Source organism: Schistocerca serialis, chromosome 11 (genome assembly GCF_023864345.2).
Source record: "Schistocerca serialis cubense isolate TAMUIC-IGC-003099 chromosome 11, iqSchSeri2.2, whole genome shotgun sequence".
Lineage (NCBI taxonomy): Eukaryota > Metazoa > Arthropoda > Insecta > Orthoptera > Acrididae > Schistocerca > Schistocerca serialis.
Genome location: NC_064648.1, coordinates 140762800 through 140783913, shown reverse-complemented (window position 1 = coordinate 140783913; position 21114 = coordinate 140762800). Strand labels below are relative to the sequence as shown.

The following is a 21114-nucleotide window of genomic DNA, read 5'->3' as shown; positions in this document are numbered from 1 at the left end:
CAAAAATATGGGAAACAGAAAAATTACCAGAGGATTGGAAATGTGCTCTTATTCACCCGTTACATAGAAAAGGAGACAGAACAAATGTCAATAACTAGAGGGGAATCTCACTTTTACAAGTCACCTACAAAATTCTCTCAACATGCCTGCTGAAAAGAACACAAGAGCAGCTGGAACGCCAAATTGGTGATTATCAAGCAGGCTTCCGCCCCGGTCGCTCATGCATAGAACAAATATTTAATTTAAAGACAATATTAAAACACAAAGCAATTAGAAATGCCCCCATAATTTGTACATTTGTAGATTTTAAGAAAGCCTATGACTCAATTGACCGGCAATCTTTGTTTAACATTTTAGAGGAACTTGGACTTGACTCCAAAACACTAAGGCTTATCAAAGAATCACAGACAGACACTGTATCTAAAGTTAAATTCAGGGGAGAAATCTCTGAACCTTTTCTCATAAAAACTGGAGTACGTCAAAAGACAGAATTTTTCTGTACGAAATTCCATATACACAGTTTGAACACAAAATATGGAAAAATAAATAGAGTAAAACATTTTAAATACCTAGGTGAAATTTTGGAGCCAACCGGAGGAGAGAAAGTTGCACAGAAGATCAGACAACAGAAAATGAAGAGAGCATATGGTATGACACATGAAATATACAATAAAAAATGCATCTCCTCGAACACAAAAATCAGACACTACTGCGCAGTAATTAAGCCAGCAGCACTATATGCTAGTGAAACGCTCACACTCCACACAAAATGTGATTTAGAATAAATACTAAAAGAAGAACGCAAAATTATGAGAAAGATTTTAGGTCCAAAATTAACAGAAGAAGGATACCGGATACAATCAAGAAGAACCACAGAAACTATATCAAACCTGGCAGCAGACATAAGAAGGCGAAGATTAAAATCTTATGGACATGTCACTAGACTTCCCCCCACACGACTCACCAACAGAATTCTCACTTACATAGAAAAAGTCAAATCAACAACACCATGGATTAGCCAAGTAAAATTAGATTTACAAAAAGCAAATATTGAACTTAAAGATGTCAAAGATAGAAAAACTTTTAGAAATAAGGTGGAAAAGTGGATTGTATTGTCGGAGAAGGAAGCACTAAAGAGACCAGGAACAAAATGGACAGAAGAAAGAAAAAGAAAACATGGAGAACGAATGAAAGAAGTATGGAAGAAACGACGTCAGAAACCTTTCTGGGTCCATTCGAGATAAGTGAGTATGTATATATATATATATATATATATATATATATATATATATATATATATATATATATATATATATATTTGAATTACAAAAAACTAGCCGGCCGAAGTGGCCGTGCGGTTAAAGGCGCTGCAGTCTGGAACCGCAAGACCGCTACGGTCGCAGGTTCTAATCCTGCCTCGGGCATGGATGTTTGTGATGCCCTTAGGTTAGTTAGGTTTAACTAGTTCTAAGTTCTAGGGGACTAATGACCTCAGCAGTTGAGTCCCATAGTGCTCAGAGAAAATTACAAAAAACTAATAATAAAAAAAATTGCATGGCGCGAGATTCGAACCGGCGATCTTCGGATTACGAACCCGAGCGCCTACCGCTGCGCCACGACGCTGCAGAAAACTATTAATCGTAGAGAGTATTTCACAGCAACGGTTTCTTTTAACTGTCGATTTTCTTGACAACGGCTGAGAAGTGCATCTTGGTGCTTTGCCACATTACACCTCTGGCCATGAGCTTTTATTATGCGCAGTATGAATCGAATCTGAATTTCACAATTGGCGGCCTCCCCTTGTGAGTTAGAGATCAACATCCCGTCGTCTCAAAATCTTCGCCATTCGTAGAGTTTTACACCTGACGACCGACATGCGTCCCTGCTTTCAACCCATGGAAGGATTCTGAAGCAGGTTTGGTGCGTAGCTTGTGGAGCCAGTTGGGTTAAAATTCGCCCTTTTGAAAGAAGAGTGTCCAACCATTACTCAGTGCGCCGTCACTGGGCAGACTGTAACGACTTTTGTTTCACGTGCGTTTGTGCCGGTCTGCAAACACTTGCATAGTAAGCAGTGCTGGTAATTCACTGCCGCCCACGCAGCCCGGGAAACGCACAATACGCAGATGTAGACACCTACTTTGGAAAGTGTACGCACATTCTGTACCCATCGCGGCAGGCCTCGTTACGTGGTACACAACCGTGACGTCACAACACGGACACACTAGCCCTGTTTATCTCGGCCGACTCTGCAGCGTCACACGTGCAGCCCCTGCCTTCGACAGAGCTCGGCCTTACAGTCTTCTCACTAAGACGATGCGTTTAGTATTGCGAAAGATTTGTCCTATTATTAAGTTTTAGCGTTTAAATGGTGTACTGTTTGTTCTGCTACTGCTTTAATATGTTATCTAAACATATAAATGGCGTACATCCAATCGATCTTTAGGAAAACGGGGATTACATGTTCCAAACGCACAAATTTCCATCGCTTTATTTTCTGCGTCGACAATCGAATCGCACAGCCTTTGTTGCCAAAGAGTTTTCGCTGTGGTTTGCTTCCTCCTCTGCGAAGTAGTGCTGTGATTTCTTACACATTCCATCCACGTATCAAATCAGCATGAAAGTTGCCCTAATGAGAATAGAGAAGAAATTTAACATTACTAGGTGCTCGTACGAAGTGTGGTGTCCGCTCTCCGACGTGTCCGGAAAGTCCATACCAGGAAACCGCACTACAAAATGGCACGCATTGTGTATGTTGATAATCTTTAAAAACCGTGTCCCAATTACGGCAAGCACAGTTGCTAAGCTAAAACTAGTGTGTACTAATAAAATGTTTAATATGTCTCCAATACACTGACTTTACATAGGAAAGCGTCTCACGTTGAATTGCTAGAACAATAATTATAAGAGGTGGCAATGTTATTTACGCACTATCTTTTACATAGATATGATGGTATCTGATACTCAACTACTAATGCAAAGAAACGTACTGATGATAAAATGCTTTAAATTCTTGCTACCATTTAATCTTTAAAATTTAATAATTCTCTTCCTGTTAATATTTAATTAATTAAATTACGTCGTTCAAATTTCGTAACGCTGACGGACTTTAAAGTTGTTCAGTCCCTGTTTTGTTTTCTGTCAATAGTTGCGAGCCAGCGATGGTGCAATATTGTTCGCTTTCAAGTCTACACATTTATAAAAATCAGGTCCAGGAAACACTTTTGTGATCACGGTTGCGATTCAGACGGTATTCGCGTAATTGTACTGATTAAGAGTTATCGTTTCCGAAAGATGCAGGTTCGATCAAAGCTGTGTGCGCTTTTGCGCGTATAATGAAAATATTCCTAACACGTCGCGTAACAAAAAGTAACATGCGAATGACAACCGTGGTCAAACGAAGAAAATATATGATGACATAAATGTTCTTCGCTGTTATTCAGGACAGGTTTAGATTAAACACCGCAATTTTCAGTCTTTTTAAATCACACTACGATACGCTTTAGAGATATTTGTTTTGAATAACTTGTATTTACCTTTTCTTATACAATACGGCCACTGTCCGTAAGGATTATCTCTCTCTCTCTCTCTCTCCTTTTTATAGCCTTTATACATTCACATTACATACTTCGATTAAGAAACTTTTCTTTCTCTACCGACGAGTACGAGAACAAACTCCGCCCAGACAAAATGTCTTACATGGAATTAGTTCTCACTTAAGAATCATATATAGTTTCGTAGTACAAACAATGCTAGTTTATTCCGTGCATTAGAAACTCTTTGATTCACTGAGCACAAAAATTAAAATAATAAAATTATAATTACATTTTTAATATAGTCAGTTATTCTTTATTTTATGAAAATAAGGTTTGACATTGTCGTAATATTATTTTTCATCGTTGTAGCACTGTAACGTACTCTGAATATTTCTGTGAATGACGCATACTACTTTTCTTTCGTTCCGACCGACGCTTCGACGTAAATATCGAAACTGCTTTGGAGTTTACCCACGTACGGTTCCAGAGGCTACATGTAGCAGCTTTCAGTCTAATCAGGACTGGTGACAAATGAAGCTGTTTTGTCTTCTGGTGTTCAGAAACTGATAGCACCTCTTTGTTCCGACAGACTATGCTTGACCGTTCCTACACGTGGACCACAACGTCACACGCGTTTTGCTCAGGTTGTGCCGCAGGTGTATATTGAGACCAGAAAGGAAATAAGGATGAAATCATTATATATGAGTTCCTCTCTTTCACTTCTGTGCCTGTTATTCAGTTCTCGCCGTATGCGATGCTTTATTTGGGAAGTAAGGAGCGTCTCTAGTTGGTTTCGGTAGCAAACTATTGCCCACAGCTGAGAAATGGTTCAAATGGCTCTGAGCACTATGGGACTTAACATCTATGGTCATCAGTCCCCTAGAACTTAGAACTACTTAAACCTAACTAACCTAAGGACAGCACACAACACCCAGCCATCACGAGGCAGAGAAAATGCCTGACTCCGCCGGGAATCGAACCCGGGAACCCGGGCGTGGGAAGCGAGAACGCTACCGCACGACCACGAGATGCGGGCTGCCCACAGCTGAAACTCAGTTTCCAAACCACATCTGCCATGAAATGAGGTCACCTTTACTAGTGAGGCGATGAAGCGATTTCCCAACTCTGGGTAAATCTTTTTACTTTCATTGCCTAGGGGAATTCACTGAAAGACCATAGTGTTGTCTCCCTTAACCCATAGAAAACATGATAAGAAATATTACGGTCTTCCGATTAAACTTCATCATCGTAATCGCATTTCTTTCTCGTTCACCGCTCTATAGCTCTTCGCTATGAGATAAACGGTCAACTAAAATGACGCGTTGTTTATAAATTGCCACGAAACCTGCTGTGGGCCGAAAATTCCGTTACAGCTGGGAACGGAGTTGCTCGCGACGGCATTCTTGCGTCAGACGCTGTCCGTGTTCTCGCCGAGTTAAACTTGAGTAGCGGTTCGGGATTATCTTATAAAGTTCCATGGCTCTTCTTTTGGTGACCGTATCATTGTCATCGTGCTGCCAGGGAAGATCCACTGTCGGTGTTGACGGGCGAGGCGAGGCGTAAAGGTTTGTGTCGTGTGGTGATCAAGGGTACACGAGTGGGTCTTCGGCTCCGTAAGCCCATATCGATGACGTTTCGTTGAATGGTTCGCATGCTGACACTTGTTGATGGGCCAGCATTAAAATCTGCAGCAAGATACGGAAGGGTAGCACTCCTGTCACGTTGAACGATTCTCTTCAGTCGGCGTTGGTACTGTTCTTGCAGGGTCTTTTTCCGGCTTCACCGATCTCGGAGATTTCATGTTTTACCGGATTCCTGATATACACGGTACACTCGTGAAATGGTCATCCGGGAAAATCCCCACTTCATCGCTACCTCGGAGATGCTGTGTACCATCGCCCATGCCCCAACCATAACGCGACCTTCAAACTCACTTAAATCTTGATATCCTGCCAAAGCAACAGTAACCGACCTGGTAACTGCGCCAGACACTTGTTGTCTTATACAGGCGTTGCCGACCGCAGCGCCTATTCTGCCTTCTTACATATCTCTGCATTTGAATACGGAAGCCTATATCAGTTTCTTTGGCGCTTCAGTGTATGACATGGGAAATATTTCAGATCCTGTCATATTAAATGACAAATGTGTCATTGCTATGTAAGAGCATAATGTAAGTAGACTTATATTACTGCTATATATGTACAGCTGTCATTTTGTAGAAATAGATGTACATACAATCGTTTGTTCCTGTGTATCAAATGCCACTGGTGATGTGTTATTAACCCGAAAAATCGATTTTGGCAAATAAAATAGTTCTAATGCAGCTCATGGTGTACGTCTTTCTATAAACTTTGTTTCCTCTTTATCAGACGTGACGTATTTCTTATTTGGCTAAGAAATTCGAGTTCCGCGTTACGACGGCAAACCACTTCAAGATCAAACCAGACAGGTGTTGTAACTACTCCGAAAATAGTGCAACACCGTCGTGCAACTGTGATTCTACCTCGATAAATTGCTACTGTTACATTAAAAAGAAAAGGAAAAAAAATGTCGATATCTATTTCTCTGTAATTAAACTAAACTCTGCCCGAACTGGTCATAAAGCCCCAACGGTACAGACCGGTCGCCGTGTCATTCTTGGCCAACAGGACTCACTGTATGCGGATATGTAGGACCATGTGGTCAGCACGCAGCTCTCCAGATTAAAGAGACCCGAACCGCTACTTCTCATTCAAGTACCCCCTCAATTGGCCTCGAAAGGGCTGAGTGGACTCCGCTTGCCAACAGCGTTCGGTAGACCGGATGGTCACCCATCCAAGTGATAGCCCAGCTCGACAGCGCTTAACTTCGATGATGTGAGGGGAAGCGGTGCTGCCACTGCCTTCTCTGTAAGTAATTAGCAATGAAAATACGCTAAGCGCCGCTTAGTGAGTGCTTCCTCACAATTCACCCAGTGGAAACGATATTACGACATGAACGGCTTCGGAAGCAGGTGAGGTGCAGAGCTTAGCCTAATCGCCCCTTACATCGGACAACACGCGTGTGCTCCAGAGCTGAGCGACGCTGCCGGCGAGCGCTCACCTCGCAGTCGTCCGCCAGGTAGTCGTAGCTGGTGGTGAACTCCCCCGTGTAGGCCGTCTCGTTGGCAGCCTCGTCCAAGATCAGCGACACGTTCACCAGCATCCCCGGGTATTCCCCGTCGTCGCAGGCTCCAAAGTCCACGGCCTTCATAGCGTACGGGCCCTGCCGGGCGCAAACAATACATTGCAAGTGGTCTTCAAGCACTCGTGTCGACACAACGAATGTTGTTCTGAAACCAAGAGCTGACAAAACAATACGTTGGTGCTTCATCTACACTAATATATAGGATGATTTCTGCACCATGTACAAGCTCTAGGGGTTGACCGAAGAGAGGATACAGACCAGAAAAGGTCTAATTATGCCCGGAAGTGTACGGTTTCTATGCTAGAGGCCATTTATTCAACCGTACGAGGGTCGTTCAGTAAGTAATGCCGTACATTTCTTTTCTCACGACATATTTGTTGTTAAGAGTCAGAATTTGTTGACACTAACAGAGTGATTATAATTAAACTTTCAAAACGCTGTAGAAATAACACCTCTGGTCACAATTACGTCAATTTGCAACGGAATATTATCGGAAAAGGAGGAAAACGTACGGCAGAAGAAGAAAAATTGTGTGAAGATTGACCAGTAGATGGCGCTGTATGTGTCAGAATACGTAAATGGAAACACCTGTCATGGGCACGACCCAGTCAAGTTGGTATAAACACGCCGGGTGTACGGCTTTTACTCCTTCCGCATCTGCAACGTTCGCCGTGACTGTGTCAGTGCAGGATCGCGCTCTAGTCGTAAAGCTGCATTACAAGAATGATGGCTGTGTACACGTCGCTCTGCAGAAGCCACAGTAATGCGGGTGGAGACGAGTGGTGGAGTGCAAACGTGTGGTGCACGGAGAACTGCCAGAACGTTGGACACACCCGTGAGCACGGTGCGTAAAATCCTACGAAACATTCTTCCTTGCTATCCATTCAGAATTTCGGATGCGGACGAGTTGCTTCCTATTGACCTGCCAGCAAGAGAGACCTTTGCTTTAGAATTTCTTGCTCGCACGGAAGTGGTCAATGATTGACCGTGCAAGATTTTGTGGACAGATGAAGCCCACTTTCATCAGACAGGATATGTCAGTACACAGAATTGTCGAATAACGGCAACGGAAAATCCACAGGCAAATCAACCAGTACCACTTCATGCTGAAAAGGTATCTGTGTGTTGCGGGTTTACGGTATCGTTTTTCATATGGCCATAATTTTTGTAAGAGACAGCTGCTTCTGCTCCTGTTGTACCGTCACTGCTAAGTGCTATCAGTGTCTTTAAATTCCAGCTCTCCAACAGCGTGGATGTGTGGATGAAATCATTTTTATGCAAGATGGCGCACCTCCGCACAGTGAAAATCCAATTAAGCAGCTGCTGAAGCGCCATTTCGGAAATGCTAGAATTATCAGCCGCCATTTCTTTACAGCCTGGCCGTCTCTATCACCTGATCTTGATCCGTGTGACTTCTGGCTGTGCGGCTGTCTGAAAGATGTTGCGTCCCGTGTTGAGACTGCGAACTTAGCTGCACTGAAGGCACGCACTGCGCAACACATTCTGAACGTGATCCCGGAAACACTTTGAAGAGGTGTGGAACATGCTGTTTCTCCATTTCAACTGAAACGGTGGACAGCATATTGAACACGTTTTCCTCCAGTCACAAGGAAATTAATAATCCGATTTCATTATTATTGATGCTGATTATGCGGTTATTGTCCTCAGGACGATTGAAAACTGATTTTTCTCAATCCATGTGATATGACCTTGTCATGGTGGATGGGCTTACGTAATTAACAGTATGACACCTATACACCAATGCACATTGAGCAGTACAGATTGTTTGACGTCAAACGTACACCTTAGGCTTTGTTGTATGATTCATTTGTAGTCGACCTCTATTAAACTAGGACGCTTACAGCGCCATCTATTGCTACGTTCTGTAACTATTTATTTTTCTTCTACAATAGATTTTCCCCCTTCTCCGCTAATATTCCGTTGCAATTTGATTTTATTCTGACCAGTGGCGTTATTTCTGCAGCGGTTTGAAAGTTTAACTTTAATTATAGTCACCCTCAAGAATAATATAATAATTCCAATCCCAAAGAAAGCAGGTGTTGACAGATGTGAAAATTACCGAACTATCAGCTTAATAAGTCACAGCTGCAAAATACTAACACGAATTCTTTACAGACGAATGGAAAAACTAGTAGAAGCCAACCTCGGGGAAGATCAGTTTGGATTCCGTAGAAACACTGGAACACGTGAGGCAATACTGACCTTACGACTTATATTAGAAGAAAGATTAAGGAAAGGCAAACCTACGTTTCTAGCATTTGTAGACTTAGAGAAAGCTTTTGACAATGTTGACTGGAATACTCTCTTTCAAATTCTAAAGGTGGCAGGGGTAAAATACAGGGAGCGAAAGGCTATTTACAATTTGTACAGAAACCAGATGGCAGTTATAAGAGTCGAGGGACATGAAAGGGAAGCAGTGGTTGGGAAGGGAGTAAGACAGGGTTGTAGCCTCTCCCCGATGTTGTTCAATCTGTATATTGAGCAAGCAGTAAAGGAAACAAAAGAAAAATTCGGAGTAGGTATTAAAATTCATGGAGAAGAAATAAAAACTTTGAGGTTCGCTGATGACATTGTAATTCTGTCAGAGACAGCAAAGGACTTGGAAGAGCAGTTGAATGGAATGGACAGTGTCTTGAAAGGAGGATATAAGATGAACATCAACAAAAGCAAAACAAGGATAATGGAATGTAGTCGAATTAAGTCGGGTGATGCTGAGGGAATTAGATTAGGAAATGAGGCACTTAAAGTAGTAAAGGAGTTTTGCTATTTGGGAAGCAAAATAACTGATGATGGTCGAAGTAGAGAGGATATAAAATGTAGGCTGGCAATGGCAAGGAAAGCGTTTCTGAAGAAGAGAAATTTGTTAACATCCAGTATTGATTTAACTGTCAGGAAGTCATTTCTGAAAGTATTTGTATGGAGTGTCGCCATGTATGGAAGTGAAACATGGACAATAAATAGTTTGGACAAGAAGAGAATAGAAGCTTTTGAAATGTGGTGCTACAGAAGAATGCTGAAGATTAGATGGGTAGATCACATAACTAATGAGGAAGTATTGAATAGGATTGGGGAGAAGAGAAGTTTGTGGCACAACTTGACCAGAAGAAGGGATCGGTTGGTAGGACATGTTCTGAGGCATCAAGGGATCACCAATTTAGTATTGGAGGGCAGCGTGGAGGGTAAAAATCGTAGAGGGAGACCAAGAGATGAATACACTAAGCAGATTCAGAAGGATGTAGGTTGCAGTAGGTACTGGGAGATGAAAAAGCTTGCACAGGATAGAGTAGCATGGAGAGCTGCATCAAACCAGTCTCAGGACTGAAGACCACAACAACAACAACCCTGTACATGAACTTGTCTTGTCCAAGTCCTACTTTTCTACATAGTCTCCATCACGTTCTATGGCTGCACGCCATCGTTGTGGAAGAGCATCTATTCCCTGCTATTAAAAGCCCTTGTCCTGTAGGCGAAGCCATGTTTTCACTGCATGACTGACACTCTCTTCATCTTCCAAGTCTGTTCCCCACACAGAGTCTTTAGGCGGCCCAAAGAGATGCAAGTCCGAGGATGCAAGGTCTGTACTGTAGGGTGGATGACGCAATGATTTCCAACCCAATGGGGCGATGTCTTCCCGGGTTCTCACACTTGTGTGTGGGCGTGCATTATCGTGTTGGAGCAAGTTTTATACTGGATTCTTGTCCGATCGAACACATCCGAAACGGTTCTGGAATTTATTCGAAGTCTTCACGTACGCCTCTGAATTGATGGTTAACCGTCTTGGAATCACATCCACGAGAATAACATCATCAAAATCTAAGAAGACTGTCACCATGACTCTTCCAGCAATGATGGTTGTCTTGATTTTTCTCTTTTGTGGCGAATGAGGATGATGGCACTCCATGGACTGCCTTTTTGTTTCCGGCGCAAAGTGGTGCATCCAGCTTTCGTCCCCTGTAACGATCCATGACAGAAGTGTGTCTCCGTCGTCTTCTAAACGCTCCTACAATTCAGATGAAATGGTCTTTATTTGAATCTTGTGGCCCGCTGTGAGCATTCGTGGAACCCTTCGTGAGCACCTCTTTGACTATCTGAGAGTCTCCATCATTGCAGACGCTCTTCCAATGCTGACCGACAACAGTAGAGCCAGTTGTCGAGTTGTGATGCGTCGGTCGGCACGAATAATGGCATCCACACGATTCAGCATGTCTTGAACAGTGGCTGCTACAGGACGTCCTGAGCGGGGCTGATCGTGGAGCTGTGTTTCAGCATTTCCTGAGGCTCTAACTCATCACCCAACTGTACTCCTATGAACTGCAGCATCGCCAAACACTGCAAACAAATGTTTATGGATGTTCACCACGGTTTCTGTTTCTGCACACAAGAATTCAATAACGCACGCTGCTTGTAACGTGGGTTGTATGTAGAAGCCATTTTGACGCTGTACTACGGCTCTGCCACTTGCCACAACGGTTCTAAACCTCCCGGCCCAGGGAACAAACATCAAATGTGAAGCACCCACTAGGACGTTTGTCTGTGTATTTTAAAAATTTTAAAAAAATGTGGGACGTTAGTTACTGAACTACACTCGTACATAGTTGCAGAGACTGCGGTATAATACGCGCTGTCGCATGTAGCCGCAGTTACAATATGTGTTGGAAACGTTTCCCGTGTGCCTCATCTCATCCGTGTACGCGCTGCAGCGTGCTCTGTGTGACACGTCCGCACTGGCCAGGCTGCACCCGGACAGTGTCACAGGCAGCACGGATACACTGCTCCAGCGTCTCCACATCTGGAGTGGGCTCTGCCTGCGTGATGCTACTGAGATGACCCCCTAACCAGAAACCGCACGGGTTGAGGTCCGGTGAACGAGCAGGCCATGCGACTGGAACCACCCCGCCTCGATGTGACCCACCAATAAGGGAGGACAAGACTCAGACGCGTCCGGGCGTTGGCGGCGATGTGAGCTGGAGCATCTGCATGTAGTAGCCGTACAATTCTCCGAATCATCGACGGCACTTCTTCCAGCAGGGGGGATAAAGTCAGCCACAGGAAGTTCCGGCCTGTTATGTGTCTTGGAAGGAAGATCGATCCCAAAATACGGTCGCCAGTTATTCCGGCCCACACATTCCGGCTGCACCGACGCTGGTCATTCGCTGTCACCATACGCTGCGGGTTCTGCATAATATGGCACAGATGACTGTCCCGAAAACTGATGATGCCACTCCGCGTAACGGTAGCCTCATCTGTGGATAGGATGGATGACACAGATCCCGGAATCGTGGTTGCCAGTCGGAGAAACCAGTGACAAAAGCTGATCCCGATGTGGAAAGGCTGCCGCTAGTAAGCCCTGCACACGCTGTCATAGGGTAGCAACAGTTGTCATCGAGAATGTCCCACACGGTCGTCTGACGCACCCTGTACTGGGGGTGGGGGGGTGGGGGTGGGGGCAACTTTATGGTACTGACACGGCAGTCGCCTTCCACAGTGTTAGTCACATTTTCCTCCAAGTCTGGTGTCCAAACATTTGGGGTACGTCCTTCATGATTTCTAGCTTCCTGAAACGACCCCGTCTCAGACAAACGGCGAAACACTGTTGCAAACATTGAGAACTGTGCAAGAATGAGATTTTAACTCTGCAGCGGAGTGTGCGCTGATATGAAACTTCCTGGCAGATTAAAACTGTGTGCCGGACCGAGACTCGAACTCGGGACCTTTGCCTTTCGCGGGCAAGTGCTCTACCAACGGAGCTACCCAAGCACGACTCACGCCCCGTCCTCACAGCTTTACTTCTGCCAGTTTCATTGAGAGCTGTGGTTGTTGGCGGGAACAGATCTGATACAACGTTACTTCCAGCAGCCCGTTGCTATTTGCCTTTCCGTAAGTAGACACCATGTCGGCAAGCTCTCGATTCGAATGTAGGAGCATTGTGAATGACGCTCCATCACGTCCACTACAGGGTGAATCAGCAAGAGAAGTGAATCGGACACAACGTTACCAATTACTGTGGCTTGAGAGGGCGCTAGGGCATGACATACGAGGAACAGTACCACCCTCTAGGAGGAAACCATGCATTCTCTGTAACGATTCAGTAAGTGGCCTCTAGCATCGAAACCATGCCTTTCCATACACAAGTCCGTTAGACTACTTTTGTTCCGTATCCTCTCATCGATCAATCGCTAGAGTTTGCACATGGTGGTAAAAATCACCCTATATAAAGGAGAAACATTCTTTAACATTGTTCCCAAAAATCATTGTGATCATCTGATTAGCAAAGGCAACCCTTTGTTGCACAGCTCGTACGGGTATGGCCTGGTGCGTTTGAATTTTGAATGGAAACATGTGTAGGCTCTTTCTCAGTATTTTCTGTGTGCTGGAACGCTTCAAACCAGTCTCAGATGCAATTCTACGGACAGATGACATTGGATTTCGCTGAATAATTCCAGAAACTTTGGCGATATTTTCAGGCGTAACTGCGGTTTGCTTGCGGCCAACATGCCCCACTAGATCATCAGTCACGCTGCCTGTTCGTTGAAATTTTGCGAAGAGTGTACGAATGGTTTTCGCATCGGATCCTTTTGGAACATTAAATCGTGCTTGAGAACTTCGCCTTGTTGCCGTAGGACTCTCTTCTAACCTGTGGTACTCTAGCACCACAAAAACGCGTTGTTCAATGGAGTACATGGTTTTAATCTCTTCCTTCGGTACGCTAACCTCCTTTCACGTTTCAATAGTGGAACATCGCTCTGGGCTTCGGATCACTATTTATACTAAGTATTACGTATGGCGAATTATAGCGCCATCTGCTAGCAGCTTTTGTAACTAATATATCAAACTGCTGTATAAACTTTCTTACAGCTTTCACAATAAACATACCGTTTACTGCATTCCTCTATCGATCTTTCTGCTGGCCGAAGTGGCCGCGCGGTTCTGGCGCTGCAGGCTGGAACCGCGAGACCGCTACGGTCGCAGGTTCGACTCCTGCCTCGGGCATGGATGTGTGTGATGTCCGTAGGTTAGTTAGGTTTAACTAGTTCTGAGTTCTAGGGGACTAATGACCTCAGCAGTTGAGTCCCATAGTTCTCAGAGCCATTTAAACCATTTTCTATCGATCTTTCTTTTCGAGATATTTAATTTTGAAATCAGGGAGTCCTTTTCTGGACACCCTGTAAATAGGGAAAGGGAGAGAGCCGCAGGAAAGTGCGCAAGTGAGCTGCAGGACAAGCAGAGGCAGACGCTCACGACGGAAACGGAATTAACAAAACACATCGAAGGCTATTTCCGAGATGTTCCGTCGAGAAGCGACAGACGACGCGGCGACTGCTGGAATTCTGCAGCAGACGAGGAGCGTGCTGACAGACGCGGACAGGCCGCTGCTGACAGAGAATGTCGACGAGGACGACGTCACAGAGACGATGGAGACCAGCGCCAGAGCAACAGCACCGGCCGCCGACGGCATCCCGCTCCAGTTCTGCCCCTCGTACTGGGACGTACGGGGAGTGCAGTTCACGGAGATGGTGAACGAGATACTCGATGGGGCGCAAATTCCACCTGGGCTGGCCGAAGGGACCGTAACCCCCATCCCTAAGAGGAGAGCCGCCCGCCGAATTGAAGAGTTTCGCCCGATTACGCTCCTCAACGCCGACTATAAAGTAATAGCGAAATGCATCGCAAACAACCTGAAATCGGCGATGAGGAAAGTCATGAGTCCGTGGCAAACATGTGCGGTAACAGGGAAAATATATATTTGACGCCACATGCACCTACAGGGACATAATAGCACAGGCAGCCACCACCAGAAGCGCAGGTGCCATAATTCCGGTGGGCTTCAACAATGCCTTCGACAGGATCGATCACAAATACCTCGTAGACTCACTAAAGAGACTCGGGTTTGGGCAAAAATTCATCACAATCATCCAAAGGTACTAAGTACTGGGAGATCGACAGTAATAATCAATAGTTGGAAAACAAAACAGATAAAACTGGACAGATCCGTGAGGCAAGACTGTCCACTGTCAATGGCTCTATTCGCTACAGCACTGGACCCGCTGCTGCGGAAACTCACAAATGACATCAGAGGATTCTCCGTAGAAGACAAAGCAATAGCATGTATAGCCTACGTTGACGACCTAGGCATCTTTATTGAAGATCAGGAAGATATTGGCAGAGTAGAAACCATCATGAACACATTCCAAAAAGCGTCAGGCGTCCAAACCAACAAACAGTGCTACTGCCGATAGGGAATCAACGACTCAAACCAGACAGGCAGTGGTACAAAATAGCATGGTACCTGGCGCAAATCTTGAGCATCCCGGCCGAAATTGCGCGAGCACTTAGGAGCGCAGTGTACTGCCTGTTGTGGCGTCGAAATATATTCAAAGTGGCGCAAGCAACGTGCTCGCTGCCAACGAAAGAACGGGGCTAGGTCTAGTTGATATAAAGACCAAATGTGCAGCCATTCTACTAAAACGAACGCTCGCCATCCAGGACAATAACCCTGACAGCGTCACAGCCAACATCATTGCAGGATACAAGACCGCATCAGGAGAAGCGCCGGTCGACACGAGGCAGAATGCGACACGTCAGGCTGCACTACGCCAACAAAAGTTACGTTCTGGACCCAGTGGCGAACCCCAGCCACAGAACAGCCAAGAGAACACGCTGGGCCCTCAGGGGGAAGCCGGCAAAAAACAAAATTGAACACAAACTGCCGCAATACAATTGGAAACAAATATGGGGAAACGTCTCGGAAAACGTGTTGCCTAAACATGCGAAGGAGACATGGTACAAAATAGTCAACGGAACGGTACCAACCAGCCAAAGACGACGGAGATAAAACTCGTCGCAAGTGACAAGTGCGACGAATGTACCACGACCGACAGCCTCGAGCACCGATTCACGTGCGGGAAGCGTGCCAGCAGACGGTGGCCCACGTCGGCAGAACGGCGCCGGGAAGCACCACAGTGGAGGGAACCACCGCCCCAGGCTGCAACCCACTTCCACGACCCAAACGACTGGCGACTCTCTGGATCCTCGCCATGACAGCACACGCCGTCGTAGCTGGCCTCCCTGGTGGACCTCTGGGAGGAGAACGAGACGGCCCAGGAGCACACGCGCTACCGCGAGAACTTTACAAACTTGCTGCAGATTCCACAGCAGACAGCGACCGCCAGAGTCCTCCCCGGCCTGTGGCCCTCAGCACCACCACCAGCCAGCCACCTCACCTCACCACACTCACCACGAGAAGAACGCGTGCACTGAGAGTGATTGAGTGCAACAGAAAAGATAGTGCTTTCTCCTCTCGTCTCAAATAGTGTAGTAGTATAAAATTTTTCTTCTTAGTGAAATCAGTGATAAAAAGTGCTTCTCACCAATCATCTGTCATGCTCGCAGTCAAATGAGTGTCAAACGTATGCCCAGTAGTACTAACAGTGATTCTTTTCCTCATTATTTGCACTATATTGTCTAGGATACAAGCATTACTTAGTGGAACGTGCCAACTACTCATAATTTTTTTGAATGATTTCCTGTACTATGAGCCCTATAAAATTTATATTGTTTACTCACACTTTACTCTCTGCTTCTCTTATATAACGTGACATAATTTTTTTCTTTCTTCTTCAATTTATATATAGTCTGTAGCACATGTATAAAAATTTCCTTCTACTTCTGCTCCATGTATCATGCTGATGTTTTCCTTCATACTGTCCCACATAACAGTGCAAACTAGCGGAAGAGATCACACCAGAATACACAGTCTGAATGTGGCATCACAAGTGCATGACATACAGAAATTTGAACTCAAAATCAATGTGTCGATGCTACGTATAAATTACTATGCCTGTCCTGCAATGTTTTACCCAAACAAAAAAGACGACAAATGGCCATGTAAAATGGTTCAAGGAACAACAATAAGAGAAACACGAAAAACGAAACATATATACAAAGGAAAACCTATAAAATTTCGTTAGGGCCTTACGTTACCAGTAGGACTAGCAACATGCTTTGCAGATAATGTCCAAACTCGGTTACTGTTTCTATGTGTTATCACCATGGTCTCATTAATTGTTTCAACTGTTTATTTCTTATTTGTCTAACCACGTATATGTTGAGTTCAGCAGTAGAAAATGTTGTAAATTTAAGATACATGCGACATAAGAAACGGTATATATTACAGTACGAAATGTCAGAATGAAATTATCAAATAAAAAAAATGCGCCCCAACCCAGGGTTGAATCCCCAACCTCCTGCACGCTAACCCAACACTCTACGCACTGCACCTTTTTTCTTTTTTTCATTTTGTTCGTTGTTGTTCAAATTCGTTGTTGGGCCCTTCATTCAGTTTTTTTCATTACAGAGGCAAACCAGCTCTCTGACCGAACACGCTGAACTACTGTGCCGCCACACGAAGTGCTCAGCACAAGTAACATGTGCTGTTAGAGGTAGTTACTAGATATGTGGCTATAGTGTTGCCAGATTGCCACTCTTTGACGACCTTTTTCCGCCGGATGTACTCGCCGGACGAAATTTTGTGAGAGACTCTTTTTATCCCTGGTATGTGAGGAGTCACGCTGCGAAACCCAGGTGCACGAATTTCACTTCGCCCTGTATAATAGAATAGATGTGCTGCATTGATGGTCTCTTTTGATCTCCTCATTGTGGTCGGTTTTAGGGTAAGAGAGCAAGGCATTTTTAAATAATCAGACAAGTATTTAACATGATCAGTTGTATATTGCCCTTTCATGAATTAGTAGTTAAGAGAACTACTTCATACTGTTATCTTACCACACAGTGTGCAAACAAACGAAAAATTTGGTGTATTCTGCAGTTTTGTAATTGTTTTCCGTAGAAGAATTTACAACAAACTTGAAAACAAAATCCAAAACAGAAAACAAATGAGTCTCTTACTTTCGTATTATGAGTTATTACACTTTAGAGCGCCATACCTCCACAGAGATCGAAGTAGCAAATTTGGCTCTGGACAAAATTTCCGGAGTAGGATGCATATCCAGTTCCAACGTATATTTAGCGACTGCGAAGCACTGCCGAGTTAGCTAGTCATTAATGTAACAGTATTTCACCAAAATGTTTCCCTAATAGAGGATGTACCAAAATTCAACGAAAAAATTCTGAGATAGGAAATTAAGTAGAACATCGAAATATTTAACGAGTTATTCGGGCAGTAACAAAAATCTACAGTAAAAATTGCAGCACACATTCCTCATATGTAGACGAAGAAATCATGTTATATGAAAATGGGTCTTGGATCGCTTTCTTTGCTTGTTACATCTGATTTTCACCAACTCGTTAATGACGGGAAACACACAAGAGCAGAACATTAGAATCATGGGGGACGTGCACTCTTGGCGGCGTCTGATTACGTAGTGCACCGCCAGTGTTTTGGTTTACACGTCCCTGTTGCCACGCGACGTACGTCATTGCTTGTTTTCAGTTAACATCAACTTTTCCTGCGTTCAGTACGACCGTTGCCGGCACACAGGTTACTACGTAATCACAGTCGGCCGCTGTGGACGAGTGGCTCTAGGCGCTTCAGTCTGGAACCGCGCTGCCGCTACAGTCGGAAGTTCGAATGCTGCCTCGGGCATGGATGTCCTTAGGTTAGTTAGTTTTAAGTAGTTCTAAGTTTAGGGGACTGATGATGTCAGATGTTAAGTCCCATAGTGATTAGAGCCATTTCAACCATTTTTTAAAGTTAAGGACAGACGTGGCTGGTGCAATGGCAGTGTACACAAGTTCAGAGATGGCAGATGCCCGTTTGATGTATGGATCAGCTGACGGCAATGGCGACCGTGCTCAGTTTTGTAAGTAGGCTGTTTGTTTTCTTATTGGCAACGTTACGTAGCGCTCTGTATGAAAATCACTGCCTGTGCTGTGTGCAGTCTGTGGTTAGTTTGCATTGTTGTCTGCCATTGTAGTGTTGGGCAGCGGCAGCTGGATGTGAACAGCACGTAGCTTTGCGCAGTTGGAGGTGAGCCGCCAGCAGTGGTGGATGTGAAAAGAGAGATGGCGGAGTTTTGTAATTTGTCATGAACTGCTATATATATATTATGACTATTAAGGTAAATACATTGTTTGTTCTCTATTAATATCTTTCATTTGCTAACTATCCCTATCAGTAGTTAGTGCCTTCCATAGTTTGAATCTTTTATTTAGCTGGCAGTAGTGGCGCTCGCTGTATTGCAGTAGTTTGAGTGATGAAGATTTGTTCAAGCGTTGAGTCTAACTTTTGAAGATTTTGTTCCATTGTGTCTAACTTTTGAAGATTTTGTCCCATTTGTTTCTGATTTTGTTCAAGCGTTGAGTCTAACTTTTGAAGATTTTGTTCCATTGTGTCTAACTTTTGAAGATTTTGTTCCATTGTGTCTAACTTTTGTAACTTTGTCCCATTTGTTGCATTAACTGTAATAACAATGCACTGGTGTCTGAAACATGTTCCTCAGTGCTTTTCGGCAGTGAAGTTGCACCGGCAACATTCACATTTTGACAAGCAGAAAATGTGTCTTGACTTATTTGAGAAAACGGTGAGGACCCAAAACCTAAATCTGCAGTAGTTGCAAAATTGTGTCCTGTCATTCCCGATTCCTGAGGTGAGCTGTTGCCGACTGATCGATCGATAATACTTCCCTGTTCACTAATTGTTTCACTCTCTGCACCATTGTTTGCCGCCCGCTCCATTTCCATATGCATACTTACCAAATTACTACTTTGAACATTAGTTAATTCATTACACAGTGGCGCTAACACACTGCTTTCAACTTCACTGTCATTTCTCAGTTTACTTTGGAGCCTAGTATTAGGTTTTTCACACCCCATGATTGTCACAAAATTTCACACGACAACACAGAAAAGCACAATTTGAAGAGCACAATAAGAAAACACATTAACATAGCATTGAAAATGATATCTCGTTAATTGCAAGCGCAGCTGCGAAATAGTTGGTGCAAATTTACATGCATGCCACAACTGTTTTACTGTACAACAATGAAAGACTGCAACTACAAAGGAGATTCTCTCTACAATTACGCACTAGCAATAAACTAAAGCTACACTAATTACACAAACTACAAGAAAAAATCAGAAGATTCCAGTGAGGTATCCTGGCAGGGTCGACAAATGAAACGTCCCCTATGAACAATTATACATGACTGTGCCTAAACTGACACACAATATTTTTTAGCGCAACGCAATCTGACTTTCAGTAATCCCTACAAAAGAATGGTCCTGACTAACATTAACCTATACCTTTCACAAATCACTTACCTCACAAAAATCTTCGTTACTCGAACTACTGCAATACAGCGAGCGCCACTACTGCCAGCTAAATAAAAGATTCAAACTACGGAAGGCAATAACTACTGATAGGCATAGTTAGCAAATGAAAGATTTAAATAGAGAACAAACAATGTATTTACCTTAATAGTCATAACATATATAGCAGTTCATGACATCCAGTGTTACAAATTTCAGAACTCCGCCATCTCTCTCCCCACATCCACCACTGCTGGCGGCTCACCTCCAACTGCGCAACGCTATGTGCTGTTCACATCCAGCTGCCGCTGCCCAACACTACAATGGCAGACAACAATGCAAACTAGCCACAGACTGCACGCAGCACAGCCAGTGATTTTCATACAGAGCGCTACGTAACGTTGCCAATAAGAAAACAAACAGCCTACGTACAGTTTTTGTACGGGAAGAGATTTCCAGGACGAATGTGCCCCGACAGGTAAACGTTTTAAGCCCCTGATCGTCGACTCAGGGGGCGTGGGGCGTTTGGGCCTGGTACTCGCGACCGTGGGAGGCCTGGGAAGACGAGGGCACCGCAGCGGGAGGCGGCTGTCGGCGGCGACCCTAGCGTCAGAACAGGACGTGTAGATCTAGCACTGTACGATGGCCAGGTGAGTCTGACACGAGGAACATCTACATCTACATTTATATTCCGCATTTGAAAGCTCTTGTATATGGAACCGCAGTAGAAGACGTTCAAGAGCCTCCGTGCCCATGTTATGGAAGGCAGAAGGACCGTATGCAATATTCCATCGGTATATCAGCGGGTCCGAGATTCACTATGACAATGCATCAGGGGCATATTGAACACCTCCTGTGAATTGCATGTAGTATGGTCGTTCGTTCTGTCCATTTGTGTTTCCCGTCTTAATGAGTAGTAATATGGAAACAAAGTGTTTCCAGACTCATGTTCAGACAAAAACATTTTCATCACCTACATGTGAGGAATGTGTTCTGGCATAACCACAAGCGCCGGCATCAGGATGAAGAACGCAGGAGCAGAGAAGCCAGTGAGAGGACGTCGAGCTCGCTGACTAGGACCGCACCACGACAGGAGCGGCCTCTACAAGAGGAGAATACAAGCGCCGCT

At 44.5% G+C, this 21114-nt stretch overlaps 1 protein-coding gene across 1 annotated transcript in view; it reads right to left on the bottom strand.

Annotated features, from left to right (window-relative positions):
* LOC126427207 (uncharacterized) overlaps positions 1–21114 on the bottom strand; it is a 99993-nt gene that overhangs the window by 55949 nt on the left and 22930 nt on the right. Inside the window, exon 2 of the mRNA XM_050089439.1 lies at positions 6615–6776. Coding sequence (XP_049945396.1) covers positions 6615–6776 — 162 coding nt within the window. The remainder of the gene's footprint in view (positions 1–6614; positions 6777–21114) is intronic.